Here is a 21,404-nt window from a genome sequence, read left to right on the forward strand (position 1 = left end):
AGAGTTAAAGCAGCAAAGGTCTTATCAAAAGATCATTACCTAATACGTATTTGTATTTTCTTCCTCAGGAAGGAAGTACAAATCTAAAAACCACGTGTATGTACCAGCAATTAACAACACAATATTATTAGCAGGCCAGTGAGAAAAAAAGTTGTTTTGGGGTTTTTTAAGATGGCTGGATTACAATAAATTGTCTGAGACAAATTAATTTGTCAAATAATGCCAAATTTATTTGCCAAATAATGATGTGGCACACCAAAAGGTGGTGGTGGGATTTTATTATTATAAAATCTGGTAGGGGTTTACACGCTCTCCTCCATTCAGAGAAATGCCTCGTGCAGGATAGTGAGCTCAAGCTACCTTAAGACCAAAGAAGAGTAAGCAGTGCTGGCTCCCGTGGTCTTTCCTAATCATTTACCTGACCTGAACCTCACTGATCATTTATGTAAGCAAAGCATTCCTGACAACACTAAAGGATCTTTGGAGGATTGCCAGACCTATTCAGTCAGTGCCATTCATGTCCATGTTGTTACTGCAAAGGTCGTAGTAAAGGTCTTGAATTTTTGTACTTGCTATTATTATTATTATTATTATTATTATTGTTGTTGTTGTTGTTGTTGTTGTTGTTGTTGTTGTTGCTGCTGCTGTTTTTGTTGCAACAGGAGTGGCTAAGTACTAAAATAATTTAATCAGTAAACAAATAGAGTTATTAAACATCAAAGTATTGCTGTCAAAATGATAAAACATCACAAAAATAAAAACCTCAGTTCATTCATTCTAAATGAAAGCCTGTATGCTGAGTGTAGTACAAAAACTAACATACTATATTTTGAAATAATGCAACAGAGTTTATACTCTGTAAACAGTCCACATGAAAGCATAATGGTACAAGCTTTTTATGAAAAATCTTTAGATTTTTTTAATACTTGGCAGCAACCTCCCTAAATGGTCAGCAGGGGGAACACATGTCTTGAAAATAAAGAAATAAAAGCTTCCTCTTACAGTAAGTCCCCAAACAGAAAAGCAGCTGGTTTAACAAAATGTTAGTTTGTACTCCCGGACAGCATATAGGGGCAGTTATAAGTTAAATTGCTCTACCTCAGGTGGGCTTTCTTTTTTGGGTGGGGACAGGACCTACAGGTGTTTGGGGGCGTGGCTTGTGTTATAGGCGTGTGAGGAAAAAAAGTCGGTTTCAGGTGTTTCAGCATTCCCAGCCCTCGACGACTCAGGAAGTGAGTGCTGAAGCTTTGATTCGTCGTCAAGAAGCTACAAGATTTACTTATTTACTTTTTACTGAACACTACAGCTTCAAGGTCCGAACCTCTGCTGAATTTTTGTGAAGGAGAACAAACTAACAAGCTACAGAAAACAAAAAGGGTTGTCTCGATCCCGTGGGACTTCTCTTGGATCCTTCTTTGAAGATGCATTCCGCCAGATATGACAAAGATGTAAGTTTTGTACAACTTGATATGCGAGTCTTTATTTATTTATTTATTTATTAAGTCATTAAGTCTTGGGTATCAGCATTACCTCGGCGTTTCCTGTTTGGACACGCTCACAGTCGCACAGATCTTCTGAAGTTAGATCTGCTGCTGACAGGCTCTTTGTGGGCCGTGTCCACGACAAGAAGAGGCACTAATACATCTCTGCAAAATGTAACCCTTGATCCTCGTATATTTAGCACCTGACAGCGATTCTGCTAAATCTAGTCTTAAATGACTCTTGTTTCTAGGCTTCGCCCACCTTGCGACGTGATGTGCCCTCATCATAATGAATGGATAAACTGAGACTTCTTGAGTAGAAAAATGGGTCCTTCTCCGTTTTTTATTTTGGACAAAGTGTCCAAAAGTTTGAAGTGTTTGACATGTTATTAAGGCAAACAAACAGCTTTTCAGCTTTTTACAAATCAAAGTTGCATCTTTTAGGCAGGTTTAGTGTAATATCAGATCAACTATTAATGATTAATTATTAAGCCTGTGAGCTATTTCCGGTTACCACCTGAGAAGAGTTGTTTTCTGTTCCTGCAGTAAGAGGAAGTGAAACTGAGATGGTCTCAGACAGTCTGTTACTAGAAGTTTGACTGAATGTCATTTACATCTTTGAATTAAAAAAATCTAAACTGTAGATTGCCCCCAATCCAGAAACCTGGGTAGCCTGTGCTGGCAGAGAGGCCCTGAGATTTTCTCTTAGAAGCACACACATTTCTAAGAAACTATTCTAATATCCAGAGCACATTTCCAGTGATTTCCCAGCAAAAAGGTGTGGTGTGGCTTTTGGAGAATGGAGGCTGGTGGATGAGCAGGACTTCAGTTTTGACAATAAAGTTATTATTGTTGGCATTAAAAGCTTTTTACTGAACAATATTTACTCAGGCTTGCATGTTCAGTGCTAATAGGATGAGAAAACTGCCGAGAGCGTTCTTTGCCCAACCTACAGGTCAAATTTTCCAGGAACATGCATACATTATTTAAATGTCCATACCATTCTACTTATTTCATACGGTAATTCAGTCTTGTTTAAGACTCTGTGCATTAGCAGTGCATCATGTGGGTGGAAAGAAAAGTGACAGACAGCCAAAGGTGAATTTCTCTTAGCAAAGGGATTCATTAATGGTTTCAAGGCTTTGGTCAGTGCTGCTTAAAACTACTAGCACTTCAACTTCTCAGCTTAGTGAGAAACGTTCAAACTTCCAAGCAAGTTCACTGTGTGGTGTAGTGTGAATAAATAACAGGAACTATATATTGAAAGACATTAAGAAAGAGCTAACTAATAATGTGTTGAAATATCTCCAGTACCATCGTGTAGGTAGGTAGGCTCTCAATACATAGCATTTGACCCAAGTAAGTGGAAGAGTGTTTTGTGACTCAATCTCTGACTTCTACTAAGACACAGAAAAATACTACCTTTTATATGAATTCTGAAATGTTACGCATATCTACAAGACTCAAAATCAAATGCTATATAGCACAAGAAGTTGTTGTAGATAGTAAACCTGCGCACATCTGTATGAACACGTTCAGTAGTTGTCCAGCCTTGATCATAAAGATGGTAAAAAATGCATCCAGTCCTTTAGGGTTTCTTAAAGTTGTGGCAAAATTTGAAATCTACAAAAGCTTTTAATGTTTCTAAATTTAAAAGTGTGCATATTGAAATGTGATAAATCAAAATCAGTTATTGTAAATGTGTGCTTGTAGTTAATTTGCAACTGCAGAATTACTACGTTGTCACATGTGGCCTCTTATCGTTACTATATTTACCACCACCTCACTGCCTGACCTATTTCCTTTTCCGATGTGGTGTAAAAACATACTCAAGTAACTCAGAACCTCTCTGACATGTATACATGCTCAAGGACAGAGTTGGGGATAGATAGATGGATGGGTACATTAAACCCAAGAAGAAATCTTTTAAATGCAGAGCCACAGAGCTGACTGCCACACCTTACCTTTTTAATCTTAAAGCTATGACAGACTGTTGCTTGAACGAAACTTGTTGCATAGTTTCCCCAAGTTCTTTTTTCTTTTTTTTAAAGATTTGATTACTCACAATGAAGTCGATCTTAGATACTGGATCAAATGGGAATACTGTGATTAATGCACTCTGCCTGCTGTTTGTGTGGTGACTCAGCAGAGTTGGTAAATAATTCTTCAAGCAAGGCCGTGCTGCCTTTTCCTCTCTGTTTCGGCCTACATTTCAAATCCGCCATGTTAAAACTTAGCAACAAACGTGACGGGAACGCGGTGATGATGTCAAATCTTATGTTGACTTCACCGAGTGGTACATCCCTGTTAACGCTGACAAAACTGGAGACGGCTTAAATCTTACACTGTCTTAAATGCGGTCAGTAATGTTCAGCCTGACAGACTTTATTGCATAATTCAGCTTTAGCCAGCGTCTGCATCTTTGGGTACAGAATGTGCCAGTGGGCACGACCTGATGTATTGTTCTTCCTTCAGCACTGGGTAAGATGCAGTAAGGGATGATTTGTTGAATTATCTGTTCCCAACCTTCTGCCTGGTTCAACATTTTTCCCACTGTATGCTTGGAGCTATTGTCAGGTGAGAAATGTGTGTAGGCGTCTGCTCACTAAAACTTAATGACATCGCTGCAGTCTGTATTGTGCTGATTGGCTCTAGTGGTTGCCGTACCAAAGGCATATAAGGTAAAGCCATCATTTTTAGACAGAAGCGTGTTTATGGATTTTAAGGTTAACTACTGCATATGTTTAACAAGCTGCATAAAGCCTGCTGTGGCTCCAGAGGGAGCTCGGTAAAAAATCTGCATTAATTGATGTCACTTAGGTCACCATCTAGTGAGACTGCACACTAGTTTTACAGAGAAAAGTCTGGGTGTCTGGAGTTAAAAACAAGTGGCCAGCCTGTCCTCGTCTCTGCCCGAGGCGATTAGCTAGAGGCTGTATTAGCTGCTGCTATCATAACGCAATGGATCTGCATTGTGTGTGTAATGTAGCCTCTAGGGCTGCGCAAGGGAAAAATAAAGAAGAAAAATTTCTGGATTTTAGTCTATTGATTTTGATATATAAATTGTCCCTCAGTAGTCTAACAATGGTATGGCAGTACAATACTTGGCCTCTTGTGAGCTTTGTATCATTGTGGAGCTGTGACTCTGCAGCCCCCAAAAAACTTCAGAAAGTCCACGTCTAAGAAATGCACAGGGCTACACTTGAGTTAAAAGAACAGAACAAAGGCGTCGCTGTCCTTGTTTTTTTTTCTTTTAAATATCTGATAGGATTGCACAGAATACCAGGTGGCACCTATGTGAGCAAACACTGGTGTAGAAACATGGCAGCTTGCATGTTGCTCAAATTTTGTTCACACCCGTCTAAGAGTCTTAAAGGATCAGTGGGTGTGTATAAGTGTGTATCTGGAAACGCGTAGTACTTTAAAAAATGTTTTTAATGTCAGACGTTTAGATTTGTTATGGTACCACAAGTTTTATTTTTATTTATATGTATATGTATGTATATATATATATATATATATATATATATGGCTTTGCATGTCATCATCTAAACGACACCATCTGTAACCACTTAGCAGTTCCCTTTGGCTGTGGCTTAAATGTCAACTGTGTCAGTTCTGTGTTCCTTCTTCACTAGTGGTGGTTGACTACCGCAAATTGCGTAACATTTGTCTTTGTCTTTCTTAGCAATTTATTATTATAGTCATTAGATAAACGATTATGTCAAAAATGAAGATGTATAGAGTCCTTTAAAAAAACAATCAAGTGAAATGGTAGTATCTCAAACTGCTTTTGAATATACTAAAAAAAACACAGTAAAAGCTCACAAGTAAGCTTTGAGGCCACACCTCATGGTTGAACTTTCCTGCTTGTAAGACTGGTTAGACGACAAAGACGCGCTCAGTGACTACTGCACCCATGTGGTGAACCAGATTGATTTCTTGTTAACCATTAACAACTTTTTAAGTTTGAAGCCAGTGGTGTAATGGAGTTTGGTGTAGGTGTAGACAACCTGTCCTTGAGCAACACACCATATGCAGCTCCAAAGTCATGAAACTTGAAACACTGGGGGCAATGGTTTAGATCTTCATTAGATGACTGCACTGCTTTAAAGTTAATTTGGGGCTAAAGGAAAAAAAAAAGACTGCGCTTTGCTAAAAGGTGTTTGCTTCTTCAATTGTTTGGCAAGTGCTTCTTTTGAACTGCGACAAGATGATGCATCTGTCTGATAACCCCTCCTCTTCTTCTTATTCATACTGTAGTATTGTTTTTTTTTTGTGTGTGTGTGTGTTTTGTGCTCCTCCTTCTTTGGTTGTAAAGATGGGGCAATTGGTACATACCACTCAAATCTCCCCCTAAATCTCTCTCTTCTCTTCCTTCTCTACCTTTATTGCCATTGCATATAGCACATACAATGAAATTTGTTGTCTCTTTTTAATAAAAGAAAGTTGTTTTCTTGTTAACCATTAACAGCTTTTTAAGTTTGAAGCCAGTAGTGTAATGGAGTTTGTCCAATAAATAAAAACTTCTATGTAATGATATAAAAAAGCCAATGTATAAAGATTTCAATGTGCTTGAGAGGTTAAAATCGTGCAAGAGTTTAAAGTACTTTAAAACCATACATGCCACAAAAACCCACTTAAATGCCTTAAAAATGAAAAATAAAACTTTGTAGAGGGGCTCTTACTGTGCCTTGGAGCAGCTGGAATGATGCTGGAAAACTGAGAATTGACTTTAGTTATGGCTGCTGGATTAAAAACCGTTTGTAAAACTGGAAGTACGGGTCTCTAAAGCCCTGCTACATGTTCCAGATGGCAACATTTGAGAACCATTGAGCTAAGCTAGCTAGCTAAAGATCCATTTCGTTACTATGAGTCATCTCCTGTTGCTGTGGAAACAGGTAACTTCCTTCAATACTTCTACACTTGTGTCTGTCCTATTTTGTTTTTGTTTTTTTTCTTTTCTGTTTATATCCACAGCCTTGAGGTGTTGCCGTAGTTGGTTACCACCAGATGCCAACAATAACGAGCCCTGTAACGGTTGCGCTCTCACTCTTGTGTGGTATGCTCACACAGAAGCTTCAGTGCTTGTGTCTTTGAAGGTTGAAGTTCTATTGCAAGGCTGTGTTGTTAAGTATGCTTGTGCATTTTTAAGCAGGCATATTTAAATGCCAGAGCTTTCTTAGCAGGTATACGCTGTAAACCTGCACATCAACTAGGCTACATTAGTTTCTGCCAACATCTTCGTAGTTCAGTGTTGACTGATGGCCTACAGTCATTTAGGGTGGCATAGCTCACTGAGTTGGTATTTAAAAAAAAATGCTGCATATTCAGAATGAGAGAGTATTTCCTTCTTCTAGCGAAGAATAGAATATGGTGAAAAGTATGTAATAGTTTTATTGGGCTATGATCAGGGTGACTAATAAGGAGAGACCCTGGAGCACTTGCTGACCCCATATCTAATGATTCCCCTCATTTTAGCCCATGATTGCTGTTCCAGATTCCAATTAGAAAGCATGTGTGGAAGCCCTAGCTGGGCAAGAATAGGCCTTAATTGCCATGAGTTATCATCTAGACTCATGTAATTGAGCCCCCATCTTAAGGGGCAGCACATCTGACAAATTGATTTAATACCAAAGTGATTCTCCATCCCTAATGGCACTCTGGCTTCTTCACTCAGGGGCTACTGGCACTGAATTCATTGTGTGTTGATTACTAACAGGCCTAAAACCTTTCTCTCTGTCCACCCACTTGAGCGAGATTGGTAACAGACTTTCATACAGTATCGGCGCACACACACACCCTGAAGCACATGTCCATATTATGATTTCTTTATCTTGGTTATCATGCTGAATTTCTGAATGTAAGCGTGTGTGCTGCTGCGTGAATAAAAAAGGCACAGTTACTAAACTGGTTTTGTCAGTGTTGTGTAAAAACAAGTCACCTGTCTGAATTTGTCACTCCTGGAAAGTAGTCCAAAGTGTTTCACAACACACGTAACTGCTGCATTGCAGCAACATATTACTTGGAATAAAACAGTTTTTTCTACCTTGTATACAGGGAGCTCATTTCTTCATGACAGCCAATGAAACATGTGAAGTTTAAAAAGTAAAGCTTGAAGAACTCACAGATGTGCTTTTCACTTCTGTTGTGGGAATAATGAGTTTGCAAAGTTGTTTCTGTAATTAAAAGTATAAAAATCACTTTGAATCTACATTTCAAAATTTCATAGAAATGGTAGGTTTGAACCATAGATGGAGAAGATAATAGCGAGAGGCAAAAATAATTTGTACCCATAACAAACCCACAGCAGACCTGGGTGCACCTTCATGCTTTGCAGCATCGTTTATTTGCTGTATACACACAGTTGGCTGCAGCTCTCTCTCGCTGCCAGCCGCACACACGGACGACAACAACAATACTGCAGGACCCAGTTCCGTGCAGGTGCGTCCGCCTTCCCTGCACGGCACTGCAGGCCATGCCCCACCACAATACCACTCCACGCAAAAGTCAAAAACATGTATTGATCATGGTAGTCTGTACATTACATACAGAGATTTGACTTGTGCAGACAAAAATCTACCATTAAACACTATAGGCACTACACACAGTGCCACACCCTAAATGACATCATCCTCTAAATGGCACCATTATTTATAATGTCAACAAGTAGTTTTTATGAAACTAACTAACAATAAAGACCATAAGCTAATTAGGAAAACCTTTATTAAAGTATCAATCAAATGAGCAGTACACTAATTCTCTAATAGATTTCTATACTGCTGACCAGAGAGAACTAGCTGGCCATTAGGATACATTGGCTTCATTTTTCAGACCCAGAGGCTATGCCCATCTTCTCTACAGTCTGTTTTAAAGACCCACTTCTTACCGGTGAATTTTGGTCACTATTTAGGAAGGTTTAGGAAAAACTAAATATTTCTCTGTAGCTCGCGGTGTAAATGTTGTCTGCACTGACAATGTGGCTTCCTTTCTGTTTGCTCACTGTGTTTTTTGTTCTCTTTCTGCATCAGGGTCACAACAAACATGAGCGGATCGACTTTTTAACCCAAAAAGAGAAGGCACCACCAAAGAGCAAGACTGGCATCGTGATTGGTGTTGTTGTGGCACTTCTCATCCTTTCAGCCGTCGCAGCTTTCCTCATTTGGTTTTTTGTCTGTGAGTATTAAAAGCTTTCTTTGAATATGCTGTCCAGGGTGGGTGCTTGGCGTGCGTGCTTTGAAATGCTTGATAAATTCAAGATGAAGACAATTGCTGGACATTGTGTGCAGACGATCTGTCCGAAAATCAGAGTTGTCTTTGACAGAATGTAAATGGATAGTTGCGTTGTTAACATTGCTTACTGCCAAACCTTTTAGAGCATGATAAACAGAGAAGTAGATCATTTACACTTGCTGTGAAAGCACAGCTCTTTGAATGTGAGTGCAAGAGTGGCTTGTTTGGGTTTTGTAATTTCCCATTAGTGTTAGCCTGTTTGACAGCTCTGACGTTCTTTTTAATAACGCAAAGGAGAAAAATGTCACAGAGACCATGGCGCAGCTTTCTTGTCATTTACACATACGGAGCCTGATAAAAAGGCTTCTGAAGTCTTGATAAACACCGTCTTGATTTAACTGACTGTTTTAATTGGCCTGAGAAGCAAACTGTCGTCACAGCATAAGATTGCACTGTACAGTCTCAGCTTGTGCTTGAAGGCCTGTTGAAAACTTTCCCCTTTCATCAGAAGCAACCATCTCATCCCATTTTGTTGATCAAACACTTAACTCTCATCTGCTTCTCTTCCAAGTTAAAGATGCTGATTCAGATGCCGCCCTCAGTAAGCAGCTCCGTCAATCAGTACCGGTTTTTAGCGGGCGTATGACGCTGGTTAATCAACCTTATGACCAAAACCTGGAGGACACCAACAGCCCAGAATTCCAGGCTCTGGCAGAAAAATTGGAGACAGTTGTAAGTCTGACACCCTGTTTTGTTCCCTTTCTGTCATGTGCATTGTTATTGTTAACTATTTAGAGCAGAGTTTTGAGTGCTCTTCTTAAGGATTAGCACTGAATGTTGTTTGCCATTGAGGAAATGCTTTTTTAAATATGTCCATCCCAGTGCACAGAAAGCGCTAAAGGGCACATTTGTGTGGGTGGAATAAAACTCCGTGCATTCCCTGAGTAATTCCCTCAACAGCATCTCCTATTATTGGAGGCAGTGGAGATGTTTGTAGCACCACTTAGGAGAATGTTGATAACAAAAAGCCCTCCCTCAAACCCATCAAGCGCACACTTGCTCACTGAAAGCTACATAAGTGAGGGTGTTAGATGAGAATTAGAGTGGAAGTGCTGGACAAGAATATTAGATGACTAGACAATTGGATGAAAGCTTTGCGATGCGCACCCCTGCTTCCAAAAAAAGTTGGAAAGGATGCCGAGTAAAATCTAGACAATATATAATGCACTCATTTCCATATCACTGAACCCTTATATTTAATCTAAAAACAAGAACAAAGACAGCATTGCATGCTGTAAGTAAGAATATTTAAGAAAATCTACACACATTTTGAATTTGATGCAAGCAACATGTTTTGTTTTTGTTTTTTAAAGATACCCAATCACATTTACCACTGTATTGCATCATCTCTCTTTTTACCAGCACACCGAGTGTCCTGAGGATGCTGTAGTTTAGAAAGCAAGTGTTTGCTAATTCTTGCTTGATATTGGATTCCAGCTGTTCAGAGCCTCCCTTTGTTTTAGTTTCAGTCTACTGAAATATATTACATGATGTTGTGTACAGGTACTTCAAGAAAAATTCCCCAATTTTGATTTGTCTGTGCAATTCCACTTCCCTTCAGTCCATCTTAAATGAGCTCTGACTTGGAGAATGCAGTGTTTTTCTGACCCAAGTCATTTTCGCTACTTAATCAAGTCTGGTTTTTGGTTTTGTTGAACTAATTTTTCTCCCCATTCTTGCTTCTAAAAAACTCCAGTCTGCTGTTAAAATAGATAAATAAATAATGATTAAGCTCTAATAGATGTGAAATCCTCCACTAGACATTTTTTCAGCCTAACTTTCTAGCATGTTTTTTTTCAGTATCTGATTCAAAACGGTAAATGGACCTATACTTATATAGCACTTTTCTACTCTACCTGAGCACTCAAAGCGCTTTATACAACTTGCCTCATTCAGCCATTCACACCAATTCATACAAGCACTTTTTTCTATGCTTTTTCCTGAGTAAGTGCTTTCTGTCTAACATCGCATACATTCATACGCCGATGGGTGGATCGGAGAGAAACTTGGGAAAAGTATCTCACCCTAGGTTATTTGGCACACAGACTGGGCGCAGCCAGGGATTGAACCAAAAACCTTCTGATTCGTTTTAAAAAAAAATGACTGTAGTTTTCAGAAAGACCAAAATATTTCTGGTCTGTCTTTGTGCTGCTTTCAGTCACATATAATTTATAAAAAGAAGGCAAATTAAGCTTTTGTTTCAGCTCTTATCACTAACTATTATACTAACTACTATGCTATTTATATGTTGAGTATGAACACATGCAGAGATCTTATGAATATTAAGTGGAATACATTGTCTCTCCACAGCTGGGGAACTATTTAAAGAGAGATCCAATCCTTGAAAAATACTACACCAAATCTGTAGTCACTGCATTCAGGTACTGTTGTGATCCTGAGTTCTTCTATTTTTTTTTTTTTTTTTAGTAGTGAACAGTCCGCTACAGTGCTTGTTTAGGTTTGATGTCCAAAAAAGAAAAAAAGATGCACTAAATCTTGAAGGAAGAAAATGATTGTTTTGCACAGAGGTTTTTGTTTTTGCTAGCATTACAGGATTCAATGTGGTCTAATTGGTTAATACCGCCTGGAGCTATGCTTGTAGTATTCCACAGTAGTAATATATGAATCAGTGGCTAGTAGCAGTAACTAATAATATTAGCTATTTTAGCTTTTGGTATTTAGCTGTTTAGGTTTTTGTGACCTCTTGAATGCTCAAGTCTGTTTCTTTGATTCCATTTCCATTTGTCTGCTTACACCAGCGAGGGCGTGAAAGCCTACTACTGGTCTCAGTTCAACATTCCACACAGCGACCTGGAGATGATACCGGACGTTTCAGAGGAGCGGATCTTGGATGCACTGGAGAGTGGCATTAGGCAAAGCCGCTCGGCAAGTGCCCCTGATGTAAAGATCAGTCAAGTCACTGCCTCACGTATGTAACACCAGGGTCTGGTGGGGGGGGTCACAAGACGTATTGCCCTAGTTGGTTTTAGTATTTGATTTTTAAAAATCAAGAAAGATAAAGCTTTGTGAATACAGATCAGAATAGCGTTATTGTTGTATGCTTTCCAAATTGGTATTCTGTGTGCTTTGTATTTATATTACAGGGGCTTGCTTTGAGTTGTGCTGATAAGATGATAACTGATAAGCCAGACCTCTCAGCTTGTGCTGCATCTGAGATTGCACATTTTATGCTGTTTGGATCCTCTAATGATATTAGCTGGGGCCTGGCCTCACTCGAGACAGCCATTTTTCTTCCTTCTGTCTTCTCAGCATTCACGTTGCATTTGTCCACATCCTGGCCACCAGCCAAGTGTTGGCCCTGTGACTCAGTGGTTTCGGTCCTCCTTTTAAAATGATTTCTGTGGGTATGATTTGATGTTGCTGTCCCAGATAGTTAGACAGAGATGTATGAGTTGCTGCTGTAGGGCAAGGTGAGATGGAGCAGAAAGAGCTACACACCATCACCGGTTCCCTTAACCGCAGGGAAATGGAACAGAAAATGTGCAACCCAAATATTTTAGGCTCATGCATCAAATTCTATCAGCCTCCCAACTTTAGTGACCCATTCTTACCTTTCCTTCTGTTTCTCTGTCACCCACCCCCTCTCTCTGTCTCTAGTCACGGATTCTCGTATGGCCAGGGACCCAAGAGCCAGTGAGTACTGCATGTCCCATTTCAATCACTCGCAGTTGTAATTTTCCAGCTGGCTTGATGCTCACGCTCCTGCCAGTCTGTAACGAATGACTGGTCTATCCTGTACTGTACATGTGCTGCTGCTATAGTCAGAGATTGAGAACTGAGTATCAGGCAAGAGTGAGACACTTTTCTTTGACTCCGTCTGATGGGTTCTAACGTTCAGATGTATTATTTTGCATTACCGTAATTGCCGTCCTCACGTTAACATCAAGTGACGGTATAGAACTAACTACTGATGACTTATTTCTTCAGGCAAAAGTCTATTCATTTATTTACAATATTTGTGTAAATGTGTTTTACAAAGTCACTACAGGCCATGATGATGATTATGTTTTCTTTTGGCTGTTTCCTAGTGCCACATGTCCCTGCACACTCTGATTTAACCAGTGTTCTCATTCACAGATGATTGTTTCTACCGTCTGGAAGCTGACACAAATCCCCAGAATTTTTCATCTCCAGGGTACCCCACGGGCTACCCCCCCAAGTCACGGTGTCAGTGGCAAATCCGAGCCTCGGAGGAAAACGTTATAGTTGTCAATTTCCTTTATTTCTACATTGAGGATGACTGCTCAGACGACTTTGTCTACATCTATGACTCTTTGAGTCCAGACGATTCTCAGGCCATTACAAAGTAAGTAGTGGTGTAAATATCCAGAAGGCTTGTGGTAGGAGTATGAATAATGATTCTTTATTAAAGGAAATTAAAGGATAATACCACTATGCCATTTACTAGCTAAATGTCTTTTTGTTGTTACTGCCGTATTCCCTGTGAAAGAAATTCCATTATTTAAAAAAATACAAAAAATGTGATCAAATATCGAGTATGATATCAAATAAGCCATAACACCTATCAACATGTTGGCTTTTCAGCCCATTAGTATAAAAGGTGGTCAATTGTGCACTTTTCATAGAGGTCTGCTGTGCATTTTTCCACAGACACACCTGTGTATTTGCCTGCTAAACTACCAAAAACTGCGTTTGTAGTAGTTCCCACTATGCTGTGTATCTTCAGGACCACATTATGTCATGACTAATAGAGATAAGGTGACAAAAAGTAAACCAGTTAATTGAGCTTTTGTTTCTACAGTACATCAGGTAAACTGTAGTATTGCTGTAAACCTTGGTAAGAGGATTTCTACCAACATTTGTCTTTTTAGTCCCGATGATCAAAGAGATTCACAGAAGAGAACTGGTTACTTTATGTTTGACTTAAAGGTTGCAAAAGGATATCTGAACAAATATTTTCTTGATGTAGGTGGAACATGTTCCACTCCAATCCTTTCACTGGATTTTTGATTACATTTTTTGGGGGCTCTGAAAGCCTTTAGTGCTATATGTCCCATTTATTGTCAACTTCTGAGACCTTGGTGAGATTGAGTTGGCTCAAAAGGGACCTCTCCTTTCAAACGTGTGAAAGGTGCCACCCTGAATCCTGCTACAGCACTGTCTGTAATTGCACTTTGTGATCAGTGGGATGGATATGATTCTGAAACTACAAGCTCCTGAATGCAACATCAGTTGTAGCTGCAGGCAATTTCAAACCCAGAAACCACTGCCAAACACATGCGTGTTACCAAGTGATGCATACAATTTTTATAATACTATTGAGTGATCAGCTTTATCCAAGGTGACATGAGGTTTATGAGAGCCATAATATAATACTCTGTAATGACATTATTCTACTGAGGGTAGATGTATTGCTGCTCTTGCAGCGTCATTCACACCTCCGTGGCTCTGCTGCCAGCAGAGCCATGCTAAAACTTTTTTGCTAATGTTCCCATTGTTTGACTTTGAAAGTCGGCCTAAGCAATTTCTGTCCATCTCTCTGCTTCATTTTCTCTTTCTCCACTTCCCTCTGCTTATCTATTGATTTCTTCTCAAATTATTATTATTATTTTTTTCTATGAAGCATTTTAAATCTGTTTGCTGTATCGGTGTTTTAGTGCTTCTGGCTAAAAATGCATACAGTTACGTTTGCCCTCTCTTAGTTGGAGCACGTAATCTCCAGTCAGTAAATGCATCAGACACATGACTTGGCTTCATGGTTGTCTTTCCTGTTTTCAGACTGTTTTTTGGTTTCCATAATCATAATCAATTTTGTTTACCTTGCTGCTTTACCGCTTCTCCTTGGTTCACAGGAAGTGTGGTCAGAGGCCTCCTTCTAACCCTCTGGAGGTTGTGTCATCTAACAACATCATGCTGATTAACTTTATAGCTGAGACTGATGCTCAGAAGCCTGGCTTCCAAGCTGCGTACAGTGTGATCCCCAAGGCTGATGGTAAAAAAGCAGACATGCATCTAGATGTGCCAAGATGTTACCTTTACACGTAAATCCATGACAAACTCCAGTATGTTCTGTAAGAATCTAAATGTATGACATGTTCATTTCAGTTACGTGTGGTGGCAGCCTTTCTCAAAAACAGGGAAACTTCACTTCCCCACTTTACCCAAGCTTTTATCCTCCTGCTAAAGACTGCAAGTGGACCATCACGGTATGTACCACTCTGCCTTTCCCCAGCCCCTCCTCTGCTTGAACCTTTACCCCCCCACACACCCCCTGCTCCTCCTCCTTCACCATGCTTAGCCTGCCATGAGAGAGATGCTGAGGCAGCACTACTGCTCAGTACCTCTTCTATCTTCATCTGTCAGACTGCTGTTTCTACTGCAGTTCTAGCTGGGCTGCAGTGTTTTGTGTGTTCGGTTGAGTTTGTTGGTGTGCATGTAGTGTGTGCGTGTGCGCGCGCTCAGTTCCATGATAGCTGTGGCTTGGTGTGTATCTTAGTTCTGTGTGTGAAGGGAGGAAAAAAAAAAAGACAATCAGCTATTCTTTTGTATTACAGGTCGCTCCTGGGAGCAAAGTACGGCTGAGGTTCACCATGTTTCGCATGAAAGAGCCTGGAGTGGACACGCGTTTATGTCACAAAGACTATGTGGAAATTATGGGAAACAAGTAAGATATTCAGTTCCTCATATTGATGTCCAAAATAACACAAAGTTGATTCTGATACCTTTTTGTTTCTGTCTTTTCCTCATTGTGCCAAGGCCACAGCGAAATATTATTAGAATGTGAAAACTAAAATGTGGTATTAACAGGTTCACATTTGGTGTGTATCCTATCAACCTATGACATCATGATGCACCAATAGCATAATTACCTCTGACCAGTTAGAATCATGTGGTTTTTATAGCTTTATCACGTGAGGAGAGATAAGAACCTAATAAAGATGAGGTTGTATTGGAGGATGGGATCCAACATGCGACTTTCATCCACAACAGTTGGTTTTACGTCCCATATGAAATGTGGTATTTTTCATTTTTAGTTGCAGGAGTTGTAATTATTGGCAGTATTTTCATCTAAAAATATCAGCTAAATATGTTTTTCAAAAAAAAAGCCTTTCTGGGATTCCTTCATGGCATATAGAAGGTCAATTTGTCCATGTGCTGTTTTGTTCCTATACTTTCAAACCTATGAGATTTTGTGATCAGTGATTAACAGTGATGGTCGTGGAGAAGTAATTTTATTTGCTAATAGGCCAATACCAGTCAGGTTAATACTAATGTTGGCTGATATATGTACTATATCTACGCATATTTAACAAAGCTGTTTCCTTACTTCCTGGTCTGCTTTGACTGCCTTGTGTATTTTCCTTGTTTATTTACAGTAAACTGGTTTGTTTACAACTTTTCTGTCTTGTGCTGCCTCTTCAGAATCTGAGCAATTACTTTTTCACCAAAGCTGCCATAACCCTATCCAAAACTTAAACTGAATTTTGCTTTTGTGTTCCAGGTATTGTGGAGAAGTTGCATCGCTGTCTTTGACCTCTGACACCAACGTTCTAGTGGTTAATTTCCACTCTGATAGGTCTCACACTGACAAAGGCTTCAGTGCAGAGTACAGTTCCTATGATCCTTCAAACCGTAAGTCTTGTCTCTCAACTAAATTTACACAACATGTTGTGTTATGAGTGAAATGTCTGTCACAAAGTGATGGTGACGGCTGTGAGACTGCACAGTAACCATGTTGTTAGATGGTAACTGACTGGTAGTCAAACGGAGCTGTTCATTGTTGATGCTTTCTCATCTGTGGCAGGGAAACTCAAGAGCGAGTCTAATCACTGAAGAGCTTATTTACTGACTCCCTTTTATTTGTCACTGTCAGTCAGGAGCACGTCACTTTCAATACTCTCCACTCTTTGTTGTCTCCAAGTTTGACTAAAATGAATTTATAATTGCTCTGATCAACAGGGGCAAGCATTGGCAGCATGACTCGTCTTGTGAAAATGCATAACTCTGTTTTGCTCAATTTGTCACTATACCCCCCCACCCACCCATGTTTTCTATGTGTTATGGGATAAGCTTGCCCTGACCGGTTTGCCTGCACCAATGGCCTGTGCATCGACCAGAAATTGAAGTGTGATGGCTGGAACGACTGTGGTGACATGAGCGATGAGAGGCAGTGCAGTAAGTTCGCCTTTATCCCTGCCCCGCTTTTCCTACCTTTATTCCTCAGAACTACTTCTTTTGGCATCCTTATTTGTGAATTTCCCAATCATTCATGTATACATCTTCTTAAGATGAATTGTTGAAATTTCTGTTGTTTCAGATTGCGATAAGGACCAGTTCGCTTGCAGTAATGGCATGTGTAAACCGAAACTCTGGGTGTGTGATCATGTCAACGACTGTGGGGATGGAAGTGATGAGAAAATATGCGGTAAGTATTCCCACCTCTTAGAGGACTCTTCAGGAAATGCAAAAACCCTATTTAGCCTATTTGCTGTGCTAATTGTGTTAACATTAAAAGTCCATCACCCCTACTACTACGGCCAGTGACGACTTGGCTGTGTACGCTCATTATTCTATCTAGAATGGAGTTTGTTTGAAGCCTTGCCCAGTCTGCTCAGCGTCCTGTCAGATGCTTAATCATATACAATACATGCGAGAACTCTGGAGGCAGATTTTAATGGCTCCTGTGGCTGCACCACTAATGTCCTTCTAGAACTCATTGGATTGTCTTTTGTTCAAGTTTTTATTTATTTATTTATTTTAAAATTTTATTGCAATTTCTTCACCTTGTGTTCTATTGCCTCAAGGTTGTGCCCAAAATGAGTTCCAGTGTGGGAACGGGGTTTGTCTGCCACAGAGTGTTCAGTGTGATGATAAGCAAGACTGCAAAGATGGGAGCGATGAGGTTGGTTGTAAAACTGGTGAGTGTCTTCTGTTATTCTCTTCCCTTAAAAATCCCGCCAACATTAATGATTTATTTGGGTTGTTTGTTTTTAAGCATCTTACACAAACCATTAAATAATGAACCTTGATCCACAGCTCAGCAGTTATAGCAGTTTAACAAAGACGTTTCTCTGAAGACCTGATTCTTAACCCGAAACATTTTATGTTAGCTTTGTGTTTCTTTTTGTTTCATTCCCTCCTACTCTGTACTTCGCTCTTTATCAGCTTCCCTTTCGCTCACTCAGACACACACAGGGGGCACCCTTGCGTTTCCTTTTGATTCTCACTTCTGAGAATAAAGAGGGATATTAGACCTGAACCCCAATCAATATGTCCAATCAATGCAATCAGCTCCTCAATCACTCTGCATTGTGTATTCAAGCGTCACTTTGAAGCCTCTCTGATTGCATACTGTTTTACTGGTTAAAGCGTGTTTTGATTTTGGGACGTGTCTCCACCCCACTACAGATACGAGTATATGCACTGACTATAGCTTCAAGTGTAAGAGCGGAGTTTGCATCAACAAGGTGAATGCCGAATGTGACCGCGTCCAGGACTGCTCTGATAACTCTGATGAGACCATTTGTGGTAAGACGTGCTTTAATTGCTTCACCCCTTGCGAGATTTGGGTTTTTAAAAATTGCTGTGAGTGGTCCTAATCTCTTCACTGCCATTCAGGTTAGATTGGAGAGGCTGGGCTGAGCTGCATGTTGGCTGTCTGTTAGAAAAGAGCCCCAGGCCTCGACTGCTTTTATTTCATTCTTTGAAAGCAACTCTTGTTATCTCTGAACTTTTTTGGGGTTTTTTTTTTACCTACATTTCAGCCTCAGGCTTTGTCTGTATTTATTAATTTAATTTCTTTTCTTTTTTGTTTTGTTTTTTGGATCGGCTATTACGCATGTATGCCTTTTATTAAGATTCCAAAGAGTCATTATTACATTTGAAGCCAGGTTTGGCATCATGATGGCTTTAACTTAATCTCAGTTTCTGATTTTTCTCTCTTGCTTCCTCTCTGCCTCTGTTATATTTTCTGTCAAATTACAGATTGTGGCACCAGGCCTTACAAGCTGAATCGCATCGTAGGAGGGCAGAATGCTGAGCTAGGGGAGTGGCCTTGGCAGGTTAGCCTTCACTTCTCAACCCACGGACCGACTTGTGGTGCCTCAATCATCTCTAACACGTGGCTTCTTTCGGCCGCTCACTGTTTTGTCACCAGCAACTCAGAGTAAGTCACAGATCCGTAGCACTCATACACAACTGTAGTTCTCTCTGTGTAACATACAAAGTGTGCAGAAAAAAACCCAGAGTTCGGCAAAAAATTGCAGAAGGAATCTTGGTGGTGGTGGTGGTGGTATCCTGGGAATGTTTTAATCAGAGTGCCCTATAGGTGGTGCACTAAGCATACTGTTCAGACTGAGACAATTGAATTATGACTGAGCTTGAGATGGGTTTATTTTCACATATTTGCCATACAAAGCATTTAGTATTCCTAACAGTTCTACACATTTTATTTTTTGAATAATTTCTTAATCCAATCTAAAAGTTAAATGCAAAACTAAGCATGAGTGTAGCAGGAGCTGCATTTGTGAAGTTTTAAATAAAAAGTTTTTGTTTAGCGTGTAAGACAGGTCTGGTCATTTTTGTGTGACACCAAAAAATGTGAGATGTTTTTTGCTTTCAGTTCAAGACTTTTTTTTTTTTTTATTTATTTATTTTGGTCGAGCTGACAGAACCAACAGCAGTGATTAAAGTCTTAAATGTTGTTGCAGGGCTGTTGTAATGGATTACATTAGATTATGCCATGCTTACTCATATTTCTTCCCTATTTTATACCTAAATATATAAAAATGTCAAACTTTCCTCCATGATACTGTACTACCGCAGGAGCAACAATCCATCCAGCTGGCTGTCCTACAGTGGCATGCAGAACCAATACAGCCATGACAACGTGCAGTCCCGCAAATTGAAGAGAATCATCCCCCACCCGCTTTACAATCAAATGACATCTGACTATGACATTGCTCTGCTGGAGCTCAGTGAACCTCTGCAATTTGCCAATACCATACAACCCATCTGCCTACCCGATTCCTCCCATGTTTTCCCAGCAGGCATGTCCTGCTGGGTCACAGGCTGGGGCGCTCTCCGAGAAGGAGGTATTATAAGTGTAATGGTGATTCTCTGAACAACTGTAGTCATTTTAAATTTAATTTAAAAAAAAATCATTTATGTATTTATTTTTTGGTGACCCACTCTGTTCTTTACATTCCATTCACTGTCCATACCGTTTCCTAATCTCTCCAATCACGACATACTCCTCTTGCACTTCTTCCTGTATCCCTTTCTCTAATCTACTTTATTCCCTATACATGTATTAACACAGACACCGGCTCTCCTGTGTCACCTCTTAAACCTTCATTAGCTAACATTAATCTACCCCGTTAACCAGTTACTGTAGAAAACAGTCATTGGTTTATACCTTTTTTATGACAGCACTGAAAGGCAAGGTCATGTGACACAGTACTGATCCCTTTGTCGTACTCTAGCAGGTCAAGCTGCACAGATTTTACAGAAAGCATTAGTGAAAATCATCAATGACTCCGTGTGTGACGTGGTCACAGAAGGCCAAGTCACCTCCAGGATGCTCTGCAGTGGATACTTGTCTGGAGGAGTTGACGCATGCCAGGTGAGATTGTGTGCACATTTCCTAAAGGCATGGAAAAAAACCCAATTTGTTGATGTGGGCAGATCGCATCCAAATGCAGTCTAACAACCATTCTCCTCCAACCGTGATCACCAGGGTGACTCTGGAGGCCCCCTGGTGTGCTTCGAAGAGAGCGGGAAGTGGTTCCAGGCGGGCATTGTGAGCTGGGGAGAGGGCTGCGCTCGTCGGAACAAGCCTGGTGTCTACACGCGCGTCACCAAGCTCAGAGAATGGATTAAACAGGAGACAAATATTTGATGTTTGTGTGGGGAACAGGCTGGGTTGCAGAGTTAACCCATCCTGTTGCTCAAGGTCATCAGTGCTTTAAAAAAAACCCATCAGACTAAACATGTTATTCTGATCAGAACAAAGCTACTCGCATCAGCTACTTGACTTCAGGCATGGTATTTTATGTAATTTTTAAAGACAATCTTTAGCACAATGAGCATAGTTACCCCCATCAATTCATGACCTCTTTAAGCGGTAAATACAGAGAGAAATATGAAATATATAGTTTGTGAATTATTTTTTTCACTCTTTTTGTCCAGTGTGACTGTTTTAAGGGATTCAGAGTGTTTCTGAGTACATTATCATACTCTGGAAAGTGGTTGTATTTTAAAGTTTTTAATGTGATTTTTTTTTTTTTTTTTTTTTTTTTTCTCTTTTGTGAGATGCTTTCATCCTCTTGCTGCAGTAAATATTGCCAGTAAGCTCATGCGGTAAGTGGCTATAAATTTATGGTTTTATGTAATGGCAGAAGTTTCTTTAAAAACAAAAAAACAATAGCTACAATAAAAACAAATAACACAAGAACAAAAATCCAGGTAGGGGAATTTTCATATCCTACTAAAATGAATGAAAACCAAAAACTGCCTTGAAGGTAGAAAATGCAGTAATCAATCTAAAAGCCCACAGTTTGCTTTGGAAAATGGCCAGCAATAAAGTACACCGGTTTGTAGTCAGCAGTCTGAAAATAGGAAAAACACTAGCATGAGCATTGAAGAGTT

General features: G+C 39.9%; 1 protein-coding gene across 2 annotated transcripts; it reads left to right on the top strand.

The window, feature by feature from the left end:
- Nucleotides 1–1,132: 1,132 nt before the first annotated feature.
- st14 (ST14 transmembrane serine protease matriptase) lies at nt 1,133–21,029 on the top strand. Of its 2 annotated transcripts, none has more exons than XM_026183740.1 (19): nt 1,133–1,448; nt 8,513–8,657; nt 9,286–9,446; nt 11,085–11,155; nt 11,534–11,703; nt 12,393–12,428; nt 12,873–13,101; nt 14,609–14,748; nt 14,862–14,962; nt 15,311–15,420; nt 16,258–16,388; nt 16,827–16,931; nt 17,074–17,181; nt 17,561–17,674; nt 18,165–18,284; nt 18,741–18,921; nt 19,581–19,849; nt 20,240–20,379; nt 20,494–21,029. In XM_026183740.1, exons 1-19 carry the CDS (start codon nt 1,422–1,424, stop codon nt 20,653–20,655), a joined length of 2,520 nt encoding a protein of 839 aa, XP_026039525.1. In that variant the 5' UTR covers nt 1,133–1,421; the 3' UTR covers nt 20,656–21,029. The 2 variants fall into 2 exon arrangements, with proteins under 2 accessions (XP_026039525.1, XP_026039526.1); XM_026183741.1 differs by having other exon boundaries at nt 20,243–20,379.
- Nucleotides 21,030–21,404: the final 375 nt, after the last annotated feature.

Source organism: Astatotilapia calliptera, chromosome 11 (genome assembly GCF_900246225.1).
Source record: "Astatotilapia calliptera chromosome 11, fAstCal1.2, whole genome shotgun sequence".
Lineage (NCBI taxonomy): Eukaryota > Metazoa > Chordata > Actinopteri > Cichliformes > Cichlidae > Astatotilapia > Astatotilapia calliptera.

Bases quoted from the DNA above. Each gene is read 5' to 3' on its own strand.
- st14 (XM_026183740.1), top strand. From the start codon at position 1,422: ATGCATTCCGCCAGATATGACAAAGAT. The intron at 9,447-11,084 runs GTAAGTCTGACA...GTCTCTCCACAG, and splicing joins CAGAAAAATTGGAGACAGTT to CTGGGGAACTATTTAAAGAG. The intron at 18,285-18,740 runs GTAAGACGTGCT...GTCAAATTACAG, and splicing joins CTCTGATGAGACCATTTGTG to ATTGTGGCACCAGGCCTTAC.